The sequence below is a fragment of the Lygodium microphyllum genome, chromosome 10, assembly GCF_053477565.2.
Source record: "Lygodium microphyllum isolate KBCC chromosome 10, Lygodium_microphyllum_v1.1.10, whole genome shotgun sequence".
NCBI classification, from domain to species: domain Eukaryota; kingdom Viridiplantae; phylum Streptophyta; class Polypodiopsida; order Schizaeales; family Lygodiaceae; genus Lygodium; species Lygodium microphyllum.
The window spans coordinates 127,722,224-127,743,994 of record NC_141144.1 but is presented as its reverse complement, the minus strand read 5'-3'; the positions used below and the strand labels follow the sequence as shown (position 1 = coordinate 127,743,994).

At 45.7% G+C, this 21,771-nt stretch overlaps 1 protein-coding gene across 1 annotated transcript in view; it reads right to left on the bottom strand.

Moving 5' to 3' along the window:
• Positions 1-10,229: 10,229 nt before the first annotated feature.
• Positions 10,230-21,771, bottom strand: part of LOC148030550 (uncharacterized) — an 88,882-nt gene continuing 77,340 nt past the window's right edge. Inside the window, exon 2 of the mRNA XM_087687270.1 lies at positions 10,230-10,716. Coding sequence (XP_087543396.1) covers positions 10,445-10,716 — 272 coding nt within the window. The 3' untranslated portion in view covers positions 10,230-10,444. The remainder of the gene's footprint in view (positions 10,717-21,771) is intronic.

Below are 21,771 nucleotides of genomic sequence, written 5' to 3'. Positions count from 1 at the left end.
CGCTCATTGTAACAACCATTCAAATATTGTCACATAGATTGTTCCAATGGAGTGATCAAATGAATACACCCAATGAGATTTTCTATCATTACTAAAAGATTTAACTATCTACAAAAAAGAGAGGATGAGAAAAATATTTGACTATCTAAAGAAATGATTTAACTATCTAGAGTAAAGAGAGGACAAGAAAAGTTCTATTTGTACTCATTGCATTGACAAGATGGGTAGAAAGGATAGTTTCAACCATTAGCAATACAAAAGACTACTCAAATCTAAGATGTTTCTCCATTGACATGATGGGGGTAGAAAGGAGAGCTTTAATTTTACAACGAAGTGGTCTATCCACTCCTAGCTATAGTTTTTCCATTTATCTCGGAGTCAAAAAATGTAGGACTCTCATATTCAGATAACTCATCTTTCGCTTCATTTCCTTGTTCAACACATCGTATTCACTGCTCATTACGGACACTACTAGATTGTTGTTCAATAATCAAATAACATTTAGTGCAACTTGGTCCATGGCCGATTAGGGATCTCTTACCAACTCTTTAAAGATCAACATATTTACTTTGAGGTCATCCTTGAGGCGTCACCACCATTGTGTGAATATGCTTTGAAGCTCGATTTTGTTAGAAGGGATGCAAAACACTTTTGCATTAGGCCACTGCAATAATTGGGAGGGGAGGGGGGGGGGGGTTCATTATGAGTATTGACACCAATAATATATCTATGCTAGGCTTGATCATATGTGCAATGGTCTCTTCTATCTCCTTTTGATTCATTTTCTCATGTGTCTCTTGATACTCTTCCTCTTCTATGAATGGTAGGTTAGTGTTGCAAGTATGTGCATCCAATCTTAATCATCCTCGGGGCCAAGAATATACTTGCTAAGTGGACTTGGCATAGGAGGGCAGCTTGAATCTCCTCTCAACATCTTAGAGATCGCATCTAAATCACTTATGTAGTCCTCTAGCTTTCCATTCCTATACAAATTGCATCCTTGTTGCCTAAGAACAATAGATGTTTGCTCCAAACCTCAATCATTCTTATGTGTTGGATCAAAGGGCATCCAAGCAACAAGTCTTAGTCTACTCTCTTCATGACCACAAAATCAATGAAGAACTTGACATCCATAATTTAAATAAGCCAATCTCTTAATGCACCTAATGGGAAACCTTTGAAACCATTAGCTATGATCAAATTAAAGTTCACTCTTTGGGTGCGCTTCCCCAAGCTTCGAGAAGATTTTGATTCAAAATGTTAACTTCTAGTCTCCTGTTAGATATCCATTTTCATATAGAGTCACCCAGGGCTTCCACCGAGAGGATGATATGATGCTTTGCTCCTTCCCATAGCCGATTAACACCTAACTGCCCCCAACATCGAAGTTAGAATTAGGCAAGGTGTTTTAATACTATGGCTCTTGAAGGACTGGTTCTAATGTTTATGTGATCATGCCTTTAATCCAAACCTTCAAAGTCTTTCACAAAGTGGAACTTCCTTTTAATTGTGTTCCTAATAATGGGATTATCATGTTAGTAGAGACCAAGGCCTCCACTTCATTATACTGGAAATTCTTAGTCCTTACTATGCCAAAATGAGGACATGTCTTAGTTCTCTAATCTAGGTGGATTTGAAGCAAACTTTCCAAAAGTTTGAGGGCCTATGGGATTCGCAAGTGCTTTGGCCTCCCATAGGATGGACCCCCAAGCTTTGAGATCACATGTAGTTCAATGCGTCTTTTAGAAATGACATTTGCACACAGTAATCACAACATTATGTACACCTGTCTCGCAATAGCTTACAAACAAAGAAAGGCTTATGCATATCAAATGATGTTAGTTGTATCTGACACTCAATGTATATTTCTCTTAATGTGAGGAAAAACTCAACCTAGAAAAAGGGAGCATCATTTAAGTTATCATGTATTTCTTGAACTGCCAATTAAATTTTAGGTGCTCACTACTACAAAGCATGAATTAGATAGATACATTACAAAGTTCTTACATAAGCTGCAATGTAGTAAGCATGACAAAGCTCTATCCAACCGGGTAGTCCACATAGTGCTAACTAGCATATGTTGCCAAATTGCATGTGTGAATCACATTCCTATCTCTTACTACCTCCCAATCTTACAGCTTAACTTGCATCTTTATTATCTACAAAAGATAAAAGGCAAAGAAGGATGCAAAGGCATACTCAAAGTTGAGGTGTCAAACTTTTTTTTTGAAAACAAATTACTTTTCAAGCTCTAATACATTAAATTTAAGCATTGACCATGGATAATGTGCAATTGCAATTTATTTCATTTATTCCTTCAAATGTAAGATTGTTATTTTTGTTGTCATATTTTGTGAGAGCTAGGCTTCCTCTCATGCAAGTTGTATATCTTTCGAAGATGGATTAGACAACCCACAACAAATGTCAGGGTTGTGGGAATGTAACTCACATTGCTTTCTACCTAGACCAGGTTTAATTAATATAAGGTGTATACATTAATTTGGAAGAGGACAAATCACGAGCCACAAAAGTGCATAGGATACCAAGTTTCGACGGAAGGCCTAACCCTAAGCCTTGGCCATCAACCATATCTACGAAATCAATGAATTTTTTTGAGAGAAAATGCGCTAAAATATGCTCTTCTTTGCTTCTAGATAGCCAATCCTTGATGGATTTGAAAAAACATGCTTCCTCTCAAATTAAGACTATTATGGCACAATGGGTTGGTGCCTTGCCAATGGGCAACTTCCTCGCAAAGCACAGCCTGGGGAGATCAGCATGTGCTTACTACAAGGCAACACAAAAGATAGCCTTATATTCTCTTGGGTTGTGCCTCTCACTCCCTTGACCATATCTTGGCATACTTGAGAGCTCACTTTCTTATTGGCACTTCTAGACAAAACTTTCTTTGGCATTGTTCCTATTCATCTAGTGCCTCTTCTATTGTCTTTTAGAGATCACCTCAACAGTCTTTATTTGATATCCTATTTTCATCACATTGGCCACCAATATGTACTCATTCAATAGCTCAACATTGTCACGTCATAAGGTTCTATCCACCCCCCCCCCCCCCCCCCCGGTCTGATCACGCCTGGCCCCCAGTCTTGATCGCGCCCCTCACTCCGCCTGATTGCACCTCCCAGATCGTGGGCCGTTTTTCTCCCCCCCATATTTCCGCCTTGCCTGACCATTTTGACCCCTCGCCTGGACGTTTGTCCCCTACCTGTCCACCTAGGCAAGACTTCCCCCTCCCGCCCAGACAGTTCGATCCCTCCCGGCACGTTTCCCCCATCCGCAACCTCAAATCCGTCCGAGGTGTATCAAAAATAATAGTGTCCCCCCCTCCCACCCCCGCGCAATGGAAACCTCTGGTCAGACGCCGGTGCACTCAGCGAGTGCCCCCCACTCAAACACCTTGCGCGTAGTCCTCTTTGAGGAGTAGCTCTTAGCCGTCCAAGCTAAGGAGCTAGAGCTAATGGAAACAACGATTTATGATTAGCTAGTGGGACATTCCCCAGCCAGGGCCCAGCTTCGGGATTGGCTTCACTTTCACGCTGCACATCAGCATAGCGCAAATCATGGAGACGGTCCTATTGGGCCAAGGGATCTTCATGGTCCGGCTAAGCTCGACGGACGCAACTCGCGAATTACTCGCCAGTTCACCATATGCATCCACGAAGGGAGTCATGTACATGGTCTCTTGGTACAGTGGCTTTACTTTGGAGGCGTTTGCATTCCACAACAGGTTTCTTTGGCACCCGGTCACCCTTCTTTTCCCCAGCCTGGCGATTCAGTATCACCAGTTGGTGGAAGACTTTGGACAGCTCTTCGACACTATCCTTCCCGCATCTTTCGCGGATGCAGGGACAGCAACAAGAGTCCCGAAGGTACAGGTGGCAGTGAAAGAGGTCAAGAATATCCCACAATTCTTGGAGATTGAGGCAAGCGGTCACTCCTTTACGCAACAGCTCATTGTGACTAGGCAACCAGGGCAATGCCTGCACTGCCACGTCTTTGGGCACCAGGCAGCAATTTGTATGTGTTTCGGAGCCAAGGCGGGTCCGCCGACAGGCCCGCAGGTGGACAATGACGGCTTCACACGGGTCTAGAGACAACAAAGAGGGAGACAGCAAGGGGGGCGCAGCCAGCTCCTCAAACCCAGCCTTGTTAGCACGGTGCAGGCGGGCGAGCGACACCCCCTCGACAGAGCACTCCACAGCTCCCCCAGTCCGTCCCACCCCGCAAGACCGCATTCCCCCACATCCTCCACCCACGCCACAAACTACCTCGCTTGAGTTCCCACTGTCCCCTCAACCACCGCCCCACTGACCTTGGCCCATAGCCCCCCCTTTCCAAGGCCACCCCCCCAACACCCGCCATGCATCTCTGTCCATCCTACCATCCCTCGATCCTCTTCCCCCCCACCACCCCCCCCCCCCCCCCCACCGAGAAACCCCCCTGATCCGCACTTGGTTCAGGTAATCCCTCCCAGACCCACCCCTCCTCCTCCCATAGGAGGTGATGAGCTACACACACCTACCTTCACGCACCCGCAGTCTTTCCCCTCCCACACAGCCACCAGTTCATCCCCCCCTGCCACCCGCCACACCTTCCCGAGACGAGCACAGATATTGCCATAGGAGTTTTTCCGCATTGGTCCATGGTCCTACCTGAGAGATTGAGGAGCGCGGAGAGTTTCCACTACCTCTAGAGGTGGGGATCTTTGTGGTTCGTAAGTCAAGGAGGGGCAAGGTCCATCTACTAGCACCATCGTATGGACCAAACTACGCCTTTTTTCTTCAATCCTCTTACTCAGGGGAGTAGATGACTACACACATTGAGGAGGAGTTGAAGAGTCAGGTGGCAGATCACATCTCCTAGTGGATGGGAGATGAATTAGCATTGTTTGCACAACAGTGGCCTGGTTGCATGATGGACATTAACTGGTGGGCTAGTGTCGAGGTCCCACACTTGAGCATTATCTTTCGAGCCCCTCCACAATGAAGAGCTCCGAGGGACGTGATCGAGTGGCCCCTGGCACAGGCGGCCCGTTTCTACCAGTGTATAGAGTCGCGACTCTTAGCATGGCTAATAGATGCATTGATAGTACCACCTGGAGCATCTATCACCCCTATAGTCCAGCCGAGGGCCACCATGGGGGACTAGAGTTCGCTGTCCAGACCGGCGGCAAAGCACACTTACATGTCTCACAGTTTCTCCTCCTCAACAGCATCCACACCGAACAGATGCCTGTTCGGTCAGTCACAGGTTTCCCCATGGGCTTACATCTTGCATCCTGGAATGTAAAGTCTCCACTACAATGGGACACGTGGTTCCAAGAAGTCGATTGTTTGGTAGGAGTTGTAGCCTACCCTTGCCGGACGGATCAACATCTTGCTTCGACATGAGCACAAGCTCACCTCCACCTAGGCCCAACGGGTTGGGAAGGTACTTCCGGACAGCTCGCACTCTTACTGGGAGCATGCCATAGGTGTCCATAGCACGAGTGGAGGCGTATGCACCTGTATCGGTCAGAGTCTCACCGCCTGTGTACGAGACACACGAGACGATAGTGGCAAGAAGGGTTCTATGGATCAAATTAGATATAGGGGACTCATGTATTGGAGTCCTCAATGTCTATGCCCCTATGGAGGTTAGGACACGTAGCAGGTTCTGAGTGGAGATCGCAGATGGACTCCGAGAGATAGACTCCTTCAACAACCTGGAGGCTTTGGAGGACCAGCAAGGCAGAGAAGAAACTACCAGGGCATGGCTGGGAAGGAGCAAGAGGCATGGGAGGTTTTTTTTCTTGCAATCAGAGCATGTGATGCTTGGAGAGACCCTACCTTCCACAGGAGGGAGAGATCGTTGGACTTCTCTTATGGATATAGGCGGCTAGGTGGAGTCCTGCTAGAGCGGTTGGGCAGGTTTTATGTGGGAGAGTGGAAAGGCTCTCGTGGAGGCCAAATTGAGCAGTTGGCAGGCACCACGTTGTCCGATCATTGCCTGGTTCTCCTGACACTTGACCCCCTAGCAGCCCTAGACACACGATCCTATCGGATTCTGACTTGATCTATATGAGGGAGGAGGTGACGAGACAGATAGAGCAGATTTGAACCAGAGAATGGGACAAGAGGGATTGGATAGTAGAGGAGATTGCATAGGTCCTAGCCGAGTCGAGCAGAATCTGCCAAGAGGCAATCATACATGCCAGGTAGCACTACTGGGAGGAGGAGAGAGCACTCCGGCGGGACCTTGCAGCCACGCAAAGATTATTACATGAGACACTAGGGGATCCTACCCTCCACGCACAAGAGGTGCACGCAAGAGCAACCATTGCTGGCCTAGAGGAGAGGCGCTCGGAGTTCTCTTTCTGCACCTCAGCAGCTTTCTGGGCGGTGCGGAAGGGGGACACCATGTGCAAGGAGTTTTTCTAGGTGCACCAGTCTCGCACCTCAAGAGAGCAGATACGCAGCCTTCGAGATGAGTACGGGAGGACTCGTTCTAGCCCAGACGAGGTGATGGAGATTGCCACCGACTACTCCAGACACCTTTTCCAACAAGAGACAGCCTCAGCTAAAGGACAATGATGTAAGCAGCAGGTCTGGGATCACATCCCAGCCCTCGTCACAAAGGAGATGGGACGCTCCCTCCTAGTCTCCTTCACAAAGAAGGAACTAGAGGAGGCTTTCCATACATAGAACGGGCAGAAATGCTCGGGAGAGGATGGCCTCTCTAAGGTCTTCTTCACTACCTACTGGGAAGTGGTGAAGGACCCCCTACTGATGGCCTTCCAGGAGATTTTCACCTCAGGACAGATGCCAGGGAGTCTCTCGGCAGGCCTTATAAGTCTTCTCCCAAAAGGAGGAGACCGGTTGGAGCTTTCTCAGTGGAGACCAATCACCTTATTGTCAGTGGCCTATAAGGCACTGGCAAAGATGATTGGTAGGCGACTATGCCCCGTGCTTCCAGACATCATCCACGACACACAGACAGACTTTGTCCAGGATAGAAGCATCCTAGACAATGTATTCACCTTCTTTGAGGCGACAGACTGGGCTCAGCATAGTGGGCAGAGATTGGCCGTACTACTCTTGGATTTCGAGAAAGCTTATGACAGGGTAGATTGGGATTTCCTAGAGGACACCATGGTGAGGTTGGGATTCCCCTAGGCTTGAATTTGCGAGGTCTCCGCTCTGTACAGATCAGCCACCAACAGGGCTCTCATAGGTGGAAGGTGAGGGGAGGAGTTTTGGCTAGAGAGATTGGTTCGACAGGGCTGCCCCCTTGGCCCTATACCTGTTTCCACTCTTCGCAAAGGCGATGTCTCACTTCCTCAGGTCACGTGTGAGTGGATTACACGGCCTTCGACTTCTAGTGAGAGAGGAGACTGAGTTGTTAGACTCAGAGTATGCAAATGATACAGCTCTCTATATAGAGGACGATGAGTTGATGGTGGAGAGAGTGAGGTTGGCTCTTGACCTATTCTATTCTGCAGGGGAAGCGAAAATCAACTAGCGAAAGTCAGTTGGTTTCCTTACAGACCCAGACTCTAGCACGGAGTGGGGCGTCCACCTAGGATTTAGATGGCTAAGCAGAGGGCAAACCGTCCGGTACCTAGGGTTCCAGGTGGGACTCGAGATCACTCTTGCCCAACAGTTTCTTCCTGCCCTTGATTCTATTCGGAGGAAATTAACCTACTGGAGCACGGTTCACCTCTCACTAGCCGGACGAGCCCTGGTGGTTAACCAAGTCCTCCTAGTGACAGCCTGGTACATTGCTTCGTGTTTGTGGTTCTCCTCATCGTGCGTAGTGCAGCTTCGCCGCCTAGTGAGGAATTTCCTTTGGTCAGGGTCTGATGGTTCCAGGGATTCCATGGCCAAGGTGGCGTGGGCAACCATCATACGACATAGGTCAGAGGGAGGGCTTGGAATCATAGACCCAGAGTATCAAAGTATGGCCCTCTTGGGCAAGCTAGTTGTCCGCGGTCTCACACCAGGTGGGCAAACCTGGAAGGTCTTATTGCAGGAGGGCTTTCAGGATTGTAGACCGAGGCTTGGCGGTGAGTGGAGGCCGTCCCTAAGATGGATCTTCACGTCGGCCTAGATTACCCCCCCCCCCCCCAAATCACCTTTCCTTCGCAGCTTACTCCGGGTGTGGCAGCGCCTCCATAAGGCCCTAATCCAAAGCCCCCCAGACTACCAGGAGGAAATAGACCACCAGCCGATGATCAGAAACCCCTAGGTCAAAGATCGGGAAGGGACATAGATAGGTGAGCGCCCCCACATCCAGTGGGCTGGGTGGAAGGCCCGGCTCGTACCATCAAGACATGGCGAGAGGTGTACAGGATGGCGGACAAGGAGGTGTTGCAGTGAGTATCAGGCTGCCAGAGAGGAGTGGAGTTGAGAAGAAGGGAGATAGACGCAGCAATACCTCCGGAGTGGCTTACTCCCCCGATACGAGAGCCAATAGAGCCCGAGGAGGTATGGGCAGCTAGGTTTTCACCAGCAAGCATCCCCCTTCAGGTGGCAGGTAGAGTCGGTGGTGCTCCGTAGGGGACTTTCTTCGCCGTTCAGGAGGGGGGACGTCTGGCCCTTGCCAAAGGGTAGCAGGATAAGGGAATTGCCGCCCTTTCGTGGAGAAGGATTCGGGTGGTGGGCCTGCAGGGGAAGACATGGCGACTGGATCCCTATGTTTTCTGAAAGGAGCTAAGGGAGTGGCGCCTTTGGGTCTGGGAGGGCAGACCACTTGTTGAGCTGAAGTGGGATCCAGGAGAGTGGCTATGGCCGGCCTTTGCGGTCGCCAAGAAGCCACCTAGGTTCCTAGAGTACACTACCAATATTGGCAAACGTGTATTAATACAGGAGGATATGGACTGGGCGCCGTCACATAGCAGGCACTGAGCGGAGCACAGTATCACGGAGCCCTTCCGACGGACCTTCTGGCGGCGTTGCCTATGGGATAGCTGGAGGCCTAGGAGGGTGTCGTATTTCTTATGGTTGGTGGCATGTGTAGACTTGGCGATGGGAAGTTGGCTTGCCCAGATACAGAAGGAGGGAGGTTGTAAGCGTTGCACACAGTAGCCTCTGGAAACCCCAAAGCACTGCCTTTGGTCATGTGAGGAGGCGCGGCTCGTATGGAGAGGAGCATGCCGCATCCTTTGTCGTATAGCACCCAGCCTTGGGCATCTCATGGGGAGCTTTCTGTTGGCAGGCCGTCAGCCAAAGCCATCACCTTTTGTATGAGGCCGAGATGCAGGACATGATATTCATTATCGAGGCAGGGTCGTACACAGTGGTCGGTTTGGAGGCTCTACCCATCCACTAGGTACTGGAGTCCACAACAGACCGCTCGGAGGTATGGGAGATCATAGGGAGTCTTACTGGATGGTATATCTAGAAGGCGCGGTGTCAGGATGCTTTCGGGGGAGAGACTTTCAGCACATGCGACCTTAATAGAGCTCTGGACCTCCATCATCCACTCCCTCCGCAGGCGATGGGATCACGTGCAGAGCTCGTCAGGAGCTCTGAGGTCACTTTATGCGCAGTTGGGGCAGCTAGGGTCTATTCTTCATGATGCAGACAAACAGCCCCAGTTGGTGATATAGCCCCCCCCCATGGCTTCTTGACCCCATCCCCCCCAGACCGCCTTGAGAGGCTTGTATACATGATGTATTGGTGACTTTGCATCAGCTCCAGCTAGTCTGTTGAGCATGAGCACTCTGTTGTAATCAGTTTTTATGAGTAATATAATCAGCCACATTTTACTTGCAAAAAAAAAAAAAGTACTCATTCACCTTTCCTAAATGCTTTGATTTGTGTTGTGTTCTCATTGAACATAAGACCTATTTACTTTGAAAAGATACATTCGACTCATTCACGTGAAAAGAATGTGCACATGCACGTGTGGGTGTGATGTGTGTAGCAAAAATACTTTTACATCTCTTGAGAGCTAGTAGATCTGCATCTTCAAATATCTCAAGCAGGTCTAGCTTGAAGATGGGAACCTCTATAAGGCCACAGGATCGCTTTAGTAGCCACCTCTTCTTACATGCAAAAACAACTGCCCCATAACCTAAACAAATGTGGAAAAAGCAATGCGTCTTAATATCTAGCATTGCCCCATAGGGCATTGCAAAAAGCCTATTCATATTCTGCATTCACACAAATAGCAATGAGATGAAACAATGGTTACTAACAGACATCTTAGAAGGGCATTGTCGAGTTTCATCATTAGCATATGCACTTGAGTTGTTAAAGTTGACATTTATAAACTTCATAGAGCCAGGTCTCTGTGTAACAAATTTATATAGACTATATGTTGTCATATAATTCTTTTTATGGCTTCATCAAAATCAAAATAATGAGGAATTGATAATGCAAAATGGCAGAACTGAATACATTTGAAATGAAAGGGACCTTGTTTGCTCCTGCTAAACAGAAGCTTAAAGCCTTTCAGCCACCCTGCTGACAGATTCTGCAAGTTTCTCAAGGACTCCTACCAATGATTGATTGATTGTTTGCCTCTGGATTCTATCTAGCTCACTGTTTCGATTGTATGCATCAATCTGTGCCTGAACAACCCTTACCAAAGTACTTTCGAGAGCTCTACTAGTACCCTCCATGACAGAGGCTACAGAAGTTTCTTCCACACGCCTTTTTTTTCTACGTCCATACATCTCATCCACCTGATCTATCTGATCATCCCGAAAGACACCTGCCATTGACATGCAGGAAAAATTCTGAGTATGTCAATGTATCTCAAATTCTATTGAAAATTCAAACTGGTGTAAGTTTCAGTGTGTCCATAGTTGCAAGTCATAAGACAATATACATACACCAGTTAGCAGTAAACATGATGGCCATGACATATGCTTTAAAATGTGAATCTTTGAATTTCCAGCAGCATTTGATATGCAAAAAGCATAATGAAAATAATCTCATATGAGTTAATCTTCTTTAACTATCTTATGAAAAAGTCAATTTTATTGGAATAGCTCACAAAAACAGGTTGAACATTATCTCTATACTATGATGTTTAATAAATTCTAAAGGCATTTGCTCAAAACTGGAGCATTCTTTCCTTAAGGATGCTCCCCACACCTATTTCAGCTTAGGAGTGTTGACAAGGACTATGCAAGGCACATGCTAGTAGTTGATTTCAGCAAATTTTCTGATATATTCGAATGTCCAAATGCAAGCTATCTCAAGTTAGTAAGCCCATGCCAGCTGTTGAATACTCAAATATCCATACTTAACAGCTGAAAGACCAAACATGAATCAGTTAAAGGGCTACTCCGAAATAGGTGTTTAAGCAATCATTACGACTTGAAAATTTTCCAAAGGGACAATCTGACAGGGGTTCTCTGTATTCGCTAGACAGAATTTCAATCATTGAGTGCCAAGTTTGTGGTTCTGACAGCAGTTTGTGTCCATCCATATACATCCTTTCTAGAATATAAATGGACATGCATAACCCAAACAAACCTAGCAAAATCAACTTTAAGACCAACAATTGATCTTCATACTTAGACGGGAACCCTGCCACAACTTTACCTGACTATCCAAAAACGCTGTGAACATTTCAATCCGCCACACAAATGCTGTAACTTCAGCAGTCTGCGGAGTTTTAGCCCGCTGCACACACCTCTAGGATTCTCAGGAGAGGAAGGATGTGGTTGCCTTGATGATGATGAAGTGGAGTGGTGGTGAAGGGAGGGGAACCCTTTTAGGGCTGCTAACCATTGTGGCACATGGCAAGTCCTACAGGATTGTTAGACAGCCTGGTTGAACTTACCCAACACAACATCTGGTCCCACTTCTCTGGTGTAGCCTAGCCATCTTGTCACCCTCTGCCACTGCCACTTTCTCATTACCACCCTTGTATCTATCCAGCTGTGTACTTGACCAGGCTATTATCTAAAGGCTGCCATGTTAAGCTACCAAAACTTGCCTCTAATTTTTTGGGGGGCCATTTTTCGGTCATTAAAATAGCCTCAAAAAGGCATTTTAGCCATTTTGCACGACACTCTAGACAATCTTGTAGCTCCAACCTATTCTATAAAAGGAACTCAATATGCATTGGTCACGGCAGTTACGAAGTGACTTAGTTTGCATGCAGTAAGGGTGCTTCAAGGTTAGGCAACTCCGTCCTATTCAAAAGACTCAAGGCCCTATTGGGCATATCATTGTGTGATCACGACTCTTCGCAACTCTTGGCCTGTTGGCCAACACATCCGTACACCAAGATGGTGTGGGTTGGTGGTATGGATCCTGGGACGCCAACCCTTGGGATGTGGTCATGGCCTAGAGTGTTGCTAGCTCCTAGGCTCAAGGGTGAACTTGTTTGGCTCTCCGGCTGGGAGGTAAGTTTGATGTTCAATCCCTTTTACATTGAGTTCCGCTTGTGTCGTGTCTAGTGTGTAGGTTGGATCCTAGAGGAACGTATCATTGGTATCAGAGCATCAACTTGCAATTGGACGCAAGATCTGATGACATGCACAAAACCACTTTTGCTCATGGAATTATGATGGTTCATGCCTTACAAGTATGCCTTTATCTCGTTAAGGGTGGTGTGGAAAACTGTTGGTAAGAGAGGCATGGAGGGGGAATACGTGTTGTGGATGGTGGATATGAAAGCAAGGTATTTTTTTAGTTTCATACCCATGCTCGGGTTTTGTGTGGAGTCAATGCTTGTGCACAAGATTTTTTCAACAGTGATTGGAGTCCAAGGAGCTACCACTCCAAGACTATGATAGACTATCATTGGAGACCAAAATCTTGTTTGCCTAAATAAGCATTAGACCATTGATTGACAATGCTTTCTATGTCGACTCAATATTTGATGTATCTAGAATTAATTGTTATTATATTAACATTTAATGTTAGCATTCCTTTTAACATTTCTTTTAACTTTAACATTAAGATTTAACATTGATTCTACATGATGGGCATTGGAGAGAGAAAAAAAGAAAAAAAGAAAAATCTATTAACGTCTCTAAAAGGCTAGAGTGGCCTATGAGACCATGACCAGTACAACTGGTATCATCATCTCTCATCAAATAAGAAGAGATAAAATTTATGTGTAAGTTTACATGGTATATTGGAATGAGATGTATGGAAACTGAAAAAGTTGGAAAAAAACTAAGTTTAAAAAGATCAAGAGGGTAGAGTATCTTCCCCTCAATCTATGGAATCCAATAAGACTCTGCAAGCTACCTCCGACTCAGTCACCATGCCAATCTGCCTCTGTAATGTGCAATCGTGAAGCGAATGTGGCACATATGGGCACGCCTATCAGTAGGAGATGTAGTGTTTGGGGTGGTCGTGGCTGGGGGTTCAGCTACGCTGAACTAGTCATTGTAACTGCTCTCTAGAGGGGTGGATAATGCTGGGGTCACCTCCTATCCCGTAACAATAATGCTTTGTGCCGTTGGAGCTCCAACAAGAAAAGGCCCAAACATCTTTGGTCCTCATAGTCCATCACGTGTCTTAGTGGTCCAAAGCCCTCCTTAAAGAGGCAATGATAGCGGCCTCGGATATCATAGTATACAGTACATCTACAAATGTAGTGCTCCTCCATTTCTGGCTCCCATCCACAAAGATGGCACATCCTCTCATCAGCTGCAATATGGCTCCATCGACTTGTCTCAATCATCACGTGATACAATGAGGTGCGGATCTGACCAATAGCAACTCGGAGTCCATGGGAAAGTTAAGCATCCATGTATCTAGGCCTCACTATGAAACCGTCATGAGAAAGCTGCAAAAAGTGAATTTGGTATTGTGCTGTTTTTGTGCCTAATGGGAAAGGGGGCTTGGAACAAGTCCTTTCTATCCCTACTTTAGTGATGTCTGCCCTGATTACACTACTCAGCTCTGTATGACTAAGGCTCAAAGTAGGGCAGTCGAGGCTGTAATCAAATGGCAGTAGTCTATCTGCACTCGTGCCATGTAAATTCAGTCACGTGCTCATGTGTGCATACCAACACGGTCTATCTCCCTCTGCTGCAAGCTGTCTTGAAGACTCCAGCGCTAGTCTAGGATCGTGGAGAGAAGAAGACTCTCATGGTGGAGAGAGAGAACGATGGTGGATTAGTCGTGGAGAGAGAAAGGAGGGAGAATTTTTGTTGCATGAGTTGTTTTCTTCAATCAATTAGAAAGAAAAGAAAAGAAAGATATATTAATGTCTACATAAGGCCAATGTGGCCTATGAGACAAAATCTAGAGTACATCCATGTCTAATGTCATCTCATCAGTAAGGTAAAGATAACATTACAAATAAGTGGGTGGCCTATGAAACAATACTGAAAATAACTATATGATGGGACTATACTAGGGTTGAACCATGTGTAGTGTTATTCCATCAATTAGAGAGAGAGAATAGAGTAAGAGTAAGAGTATATATTAACGTCTCTAAAAGGCCAATGTGGCCTATGAGACCAAAGCAATACATACAATGATGGTGTGTTTCTCATCTGGAACGAGAAAAAGATGAAAAACATGCCTATAAGACTAAAAAAAAATGAAATAGTGTCCTATAAAAGGAAAACATGTCAATGATCTGAAAGTGAGAGTAGAGAAAGGAAAACTCTCCATCAATGATATGTATGTTCTCTAAGGAGGTGTATCTCTGCATGGCTGAGGCGTCTTGGCATCTGTCTCCTATGGCGCTCAATGATGGCTTTAATTTGTCTGTGGTATGGATGTCTAGGCCTTCGTCCGGGTGGACGTGGGCACCTAGACCGGCTAAGTGCCACTGCTCTATCCAAAGGGACACCTACAGAAGATGAGGTCCAATGATGATGTATTCCTGAAGGCTGTGTGGTAGTAGTAGTGGTATCTGCCATACTTTGTCGTGTATCAGTGAAAAAGTCAGTGATTGCTCTCTGTCTATGTGAGCCAAGCTATGGGGGCCTCCTACTCCGTAGAATTGTTGCTCTGCGCCTCTGGAGCTCCAAGAGGAAGAATCCCAAGCATCTCTGATCCTCAAACTGCATGATCCGTCTCAAAGGTCCAAAACCCTCTCGAAAAAAACAGTGGTATCTACCTCGTATGTCATAATATACAGTGCATCGGCAGATGTAGTATTCCTCTGTCTCTGGCTCTCTGTCGCATAGTGGGCATATGCATTCTTCTGTCTGTATACCCTCCCATCTGCCTGTCTCAATCCTCAAGTGGTGGGATGAGGTGCAGATCTGACCAATAACTGTGCATAGTCCATGGGGCAGCTGTGTGTCCATGTAATTGGGTCGGGTGATGAAACCATCCTCAGATACCTTAAGGAAGTGGGTCTGGTAGTATGCCATCCTCGTGCCATGGGGGAAGGGGGGTCGGATCCAGGTCTTCTCCGTATCTAATTTCAGTATGTCTGCTCTAATCACATGGTTTAGCTCTGATCGGCTCAGGTCAAGTGTAGGGCAATCCAAGCTATAGTCAAAGAGGGGTAGTCTGTCAATCTGCAACCCATGTAGACTCATCCATGTACTCATCTGAGCATACCAACAATGTCTGTCACCATCTGCTGCTAGTTGTCTAGAGGAGGCCAGGGCTAGCGGTGGGTATCTATCTTGGGGGAGCTCCAATAGTCTATGTATGAAAGTCACTGCCTGGACCAAGGCCTCAGCCACCATGGGTGATGCTTCCAACTCAGCTCTGATAATCTCATGTGGGGTTGAGCTCTTCGCTCGTATCATATGTGAGATCATCATGACCACTGGTCTTTCCATATGCTCCCACCCGTCATAGTATTCCTTCTCTGGTCCATCCTGGTCTCCCAAAGGCTGTCTCCTCGTGTGAAAGAGACTCGGACCCCAAATAGCTGCCCCATTTAGGAGTGTGGGTGTAACCAGGGTGTCAAAAAGCCACAGTTTGGTGTGCGGCTCATGAAATTGTATGTAAGCACATCGCCTCTCCAATGCAGCTAAGGCTGCATATGCTTTTGCCAAACGAGCCTCTAATGTCTCTCTCCAAGAGAACTGTGGTCCCTTCAATGTGACCCCCAAATAGACATACTGCCTAGCCATCTCCACTGGCTCTCTATCAAAAGTAACCTAGTGCTCAGCTCTTGTCACCCAAGCAGCTGAAGTGTTAAATACCATAACTTTAGTTTTCCCAAGGTTCACCTTAAGATCTCTATCTCTGCAAAAAGCTGATAATGCATCCAAGTGTCTATTTAGTCCCTCTTTGTATGTAAGAGGCTCACCCTCATCTGTAAGCATCACATAATGCAAGGAGGGGTCAAACCTATATAGTTGCCTTCTTATGCGTGTAAACCTGCATACCCAATGATCAACATTTTCAAGAATTGGGTCTACATCTGGAGGTATGTTATTTTCAACATTTATTGGCTGTTGTAAGCCATTTTCAGCATGTTGTTCATGTTGTACAACACCTTCATTTTCATTACCAGCACCTGCATTTTCATAATCAGCAAGTCTATCTTGCTGTCCATGACCTCCTTGTGCTCCTGTTTGCTGTCCATTATCATCTGGCTCGAAAATAATTGGTTGATCATCAATTTCAGCTTATGGTACAGCACCATGAAGCTCATCCTCAGAATTAATAGGTGGCTGCAAATTCTGAAATTTAACCTTTTTCATATCTTCATTAGAGACTATACCTTTCAGCAATTTTGCCTCATTAAACACAACATCACGGCTGCGAATAATTTTCCTGGATTGAGGTGACCACACTCTGTAGCCAAATTCACCCTCATCACCATAGCCCATGAAAATGCCTTTGGTAGATTTTGGGTCAAGTTTGTTCCTTAGTTCATCTCGAACATGCACAAAAGCATCATAGCCAAATATACGTAAATGGTCATATGAGACCGATTTGCCAGACCAAACCTCCTCAAGGATGCCATTATTTAAGGACCTGTTTGGAGAGCGGTTGCAAATGTGAACCGCGGTTTTAAGTGCCTCTCCCCAAAATTAATGAGGGAGATTAGCAGTGGACAGCATGTACCACACTCTTTCACATAAAGTCCTATTATATATTTCAGTCACCCCATTTGAAGAAGGGCTGTAAGGAGTTATAAGCTCCCTCTTAATTCCATGCAAGTCACAAAAGGACTTGAATTCAGTGGATGTGAACTCACCCCCATTATCAGTTCTCAAGCATTTCAGCTTTCTACCTGTCTGAGTGATCACAAATACATGAAAAGTTTTAAAAACAGCAAACACTTTACTTTTCTTTTGCAACAGGTATACCCAAATCTTTTTGGAACAATTATCAAGAAAGGAGATAAAACATGCAATACCACCCAACGATTTCACGAGCATACTACATATATCAAAATGCACCAAGTCCAAGACATTGGACTTACGAGAGACACCAGAGTAAAATGAATTTTTTATTTGCTTTCCAAACTGACACTCATTACAAAAGTCAAGTTTAAAGCCTTTTCCATCAGCCCTCTTCAAAGAGGTAAGGACATCAATTCCTTTCTAGCTCATATGGCCTAATCTCTTATGCCATAACTCCAAATGACAACCAATTTCAGCAACTACATGAAACTTGCCATTCAAGGCTTTACAGTGCAAACAATACAAAGTGCCCTTCTTGGTTCCTTTTGCAATCAGCATGGAACCCTTTTTCACTTTCCACAAACCACCACCAAACAGTGTAGTGTAACCATGCAAGTCAAGCTGACCAACAGATAGTAAACTCTTTTTAATGCCAGGCACATATTTGACATCTTTCAACACAAGCTCTTGCCCATTATCTAAAGACAAGTGTACAGTGCCAATCCCATCAATGCTGCAAGCATGGTTATTTCCAAGATACACCTTTCTATAACTGCTTGCGTTGAACATAGCAAAACACACATCAATCACATCAACCTTGGTAATCTGTCTGTCAAGATGTCATCAATGACACCCATCTTAATGTAAGCCACTGCCTTTTTGTTTACTCTAGCCCAATCTGCATCAGACATTTGTGCGGATTTATCTTCCTACAAAGCATCCTCACAATCCTTTAGGAACAATATGCCCTGCATACGATCTTTCCAAAGGTCCAAGCAATGACCATCAAATCGTTTGATTTCCATTAACTCTTGATATCTGAACTGGAAGAAGTTGCAGCCATCTTATCATGAACATGACAGTAAATGCCCCTGATTGTAGAAGCAGAAGCTGAACAAGCAAACACACTGCTGTTCTTCCTCAAACAGTAATAAATCTCTGCTATTTGTACATGAACCGGCCACCACATGGGCAAAAAACTGCAGAAATTTACCAAATTCTGCACAAAGGCCCAAAATTTCAGGTCCAACAGTGCATAGATTTTAGCCAATCTCACACAGCTGAGCAAAATTTTACCAATACATACAAAGCCCCAATTTTCTAGGGTTCAATGTCAAGAAATGTTACTCAAATGAGCGAAATTTTGACAAATTTGGCAAAATCCCCAATTTGATTGAGGTCACTACGCACAATGCCTGCAATTTCTTCCTGGAATGTCACTGTCAAGCCTGGACAAGATCAAAACTAGGAAAAGCCCTAAATTTTTGGGCCAAATTCGCACAAATCTGTGATCCGTGCTTCCACGCGTGAACCTCGGTCAAAGGAAGGAATTCAAAAGAAATTTGAAAGTAAATAAAGTTTTTTTTTTTTAAATGATGGAATGACCACCCGGGGGGTCCGTTGGGACCCATCAAGCAAGTCGCGTGACGCCGCCTGTTTGCTAAGTGGCACCCGGATGCGGCCGCGCTTGACTTGTCGTGTGGCATCTGGCTATGAGCGACTCAATGCTCCCTGTCCGCTGGCGTGCTGGTGCTAGAGTATTGCGTTTGGTGCCCATGTGCTCTACAGTTGGCGCCCACTGCCCCGTTGACGTTGGTCTGCAACGTAATCACGCCACACGTCTTCTTCTACACGTTTGTTGGTCTTCTTCACTTGTTGATTGCATATCGCCTGTCAGTTATATCTGTCGACTCGGAAAACACGCACAAACCTTGCTCTGATACCAGTTGTTGTGACTCAACTGGGAATGAATAGCCGTTCGAGGGGTGAGAGTGATCGAGAGTTAAAGAGAAAGAGTGAAAGTACAATTAGTTTTTTTTTTAGTGTACCAACAATGTGTTGGTACACAAAGAATAAAATGTATTAATACTTGGGACATATAAGGGTGCATTCACATGTACAACTGAATAATGTGTGTGTACTATATACGCATGTGAAAACGGGCCTTTATCCCAATAGTAGATGCTGTAAATGCAAGTGACAACAAATGCTGATCAGCAAACACAAATAGTAGGGGGGTGTGTGATGACTGGCAGCTGTCCCAGACAACAAATGCGGATCTAAAACTGCCGCAGGATGATTAAAACCTGACGCCTAGGCTGTGCAGATGCAAACGCAGGCTGAAATAGTATCTGATGTGGCTAGCGATGACTAGATGATCAGATCGCAGCAAACGATGATGTCGCCAATAGCTGACATTAGCATGGATGAAAGTGTCAGTAGCAAGAGCAAACACGGATGGAGTGGCAACAGTCTGGACAGCCACGTGGGAGGAGACTGATGGCTGAAATCTGCACTGGAGAGTGTGAAACTTGCACAGACGGAATAAGGCTGAATGGGGACAACCTATCTATTTATAGATGTAGAAGGGTGCCCCAAAAATTAGGGTTTTTGGGAGACCGCTGAAACTCTCTTGGACCGCTCCCCTTTTTAGGGATTTTCATTAATTAAGTGTGTTTTGGGACTGTTTAAGAATGTTAATCAGCTGAAAAGCGTATTTTAGCTCAACAACCCCCCTCTCAGGCCCAAAACTGAGCTAAAATGTTAGGCCAACCACTGTGATGTTAACTTATCCCAAGGCGTCCCACCCCAAATCGGATAAAAGGTGCATGTCGGCTGCCCAATGGCCTACCAAGACTACAAAGGCGATGGTTATCTTACCAAGGGAATCCAAGTAGTCACCCCAAAGAGGAATGGACATCGGACAAAGGGTGCTTGTCAAGTCCTACAAAGGCGCATGGAACCACATTGAACTTTTTTTTTTTTTAAGAGTTAAATTTTATGGGAGACAGCCGATTGAGGAATACTAACCCAAAAGACGGAAGTAGGGAGGGTGCACCCAACACATCACAAAATAGTACAAGCTTACCCATTCACTCAGGGTGTGGATAATGAGGAAAAATAGGTGATGAGATATCCATGTGATAAAGAAGGATGGTGGTGTGGTAACAACAGCCGTTGGTGGAAACAACTTAGGATCCGCTCAAGTGGTGCTCTGTACAATGAGATGCAAAGTATGCTACATGCTGAAGAATGCTTATGCAACAGGTGCCACCTGGACAGTGTCCCTCGTGGGGAAATTGTTCACTTGCCCAAGCACCCTAGTACAAGGATGATGAAATCATGCAATGCAAAGGATAAGGTACAACAAGGGGAAGAAGCCGATATCGAAGACAAAGTGTTGAAGCCTGTAGAATACCAAGAAGGGTAGGAACCCCCTCTCAACCTAAATGTAGATGCCAAAGAAGGAAAAGAAGCTTGATGTCGGTCTTGATATGGTGCCGAGAACCATAAGGAATGAAAGAAGATGAATTGGATGAACTGAATGAAACACCCTACTAGAAGAGCAAGGTAGAAGTCACCGCCATGATAGCATCGAGAGACATGCTACGCGATCCACCTCGAGAGGGGAAACCGCCATGTTGGAAGAAGAGCAAGCACTCCTAGGATGATGAAACCATGAAAGGAATGGTGCGCATCCCCACGTCTCTAGCCCAGGTAGAACCAAAGCAATCTGCAAGTAAGCCCTACACTAAAAGACAAAACCCTGCAAAAGAGATGAGAATCTGCAAACACAAAAGTCGATGGTGAGACTCTCCAAAGAAAAACATAACAGAAACAAATCTAACTCAAAATAAATGCAATGAATGTGTATATATATGAGCAAATGCAGCGAAAGACAAAACAATGGAAAAGCTAAGGATAATGAATCCTATGGGCCCAACCTAAGAGTGCGAAAAATGAATGCTAGACTGACCTAGGGTATTCGAAAGAACCTAGAGACATACTAGTCTAAGAAGGTGGCCACCATCGTCTAACAACAAGGCTCTGCCAAGGAAACGCCTCACGAGGTGGAAAGGAAGATGAGATGGATGCATGAAGTGCAATGGGATCACAACCTGCAAACCAATCAGCCAATCCCTCAGTACTTGAGCAACATGTCTAGTAGCAACAACGGGTGCTAAAGTAGCAGATGAAGCAGGAGCGGAAGGCGTACCCCACTGGACTGTGCAATCGCAGTAGTTTGCCGAGGCTTTTTAGGTGGAAGACCTTGGGCCTTGGAGCGACACTCCTCGTCCACATAGCCTGCTCTTTGGCAGTGTGTGCAAAACCAATTTTTCTTAGGGAGTAGCCGCCAAATAGGTCTAGATTTTTTGGGTCCATCTAAGAAAGAGGAGTCACCCTTTGATTGGCTTGCCTTCTCATCTTGTGAGTTCTAGCCACTGGTGGTTTTCCCTCCCAAAGAAGAAGCAACCAACCCCCTCTGCTTTGAATAAGACAGTGATGAGGATTTCTTGTGGACTTGATCATGCAACCTCGCGTAACACAAGAACTGGCGCTCAAACTCGTAGAAGGTTGGCAATCGAGATTGGGAGATGATGTGTTGAATGAAATTAAAGTACTTTTAGGGCAACTTATTCAAGAAGAATATAACCTGATCGTCATCTCACTTTGGAGAGCCAATAGTGGCAAACTCTGCCGCCTATATTCAGCCAACTTGACTTTTAGATCACCCCTTTCCT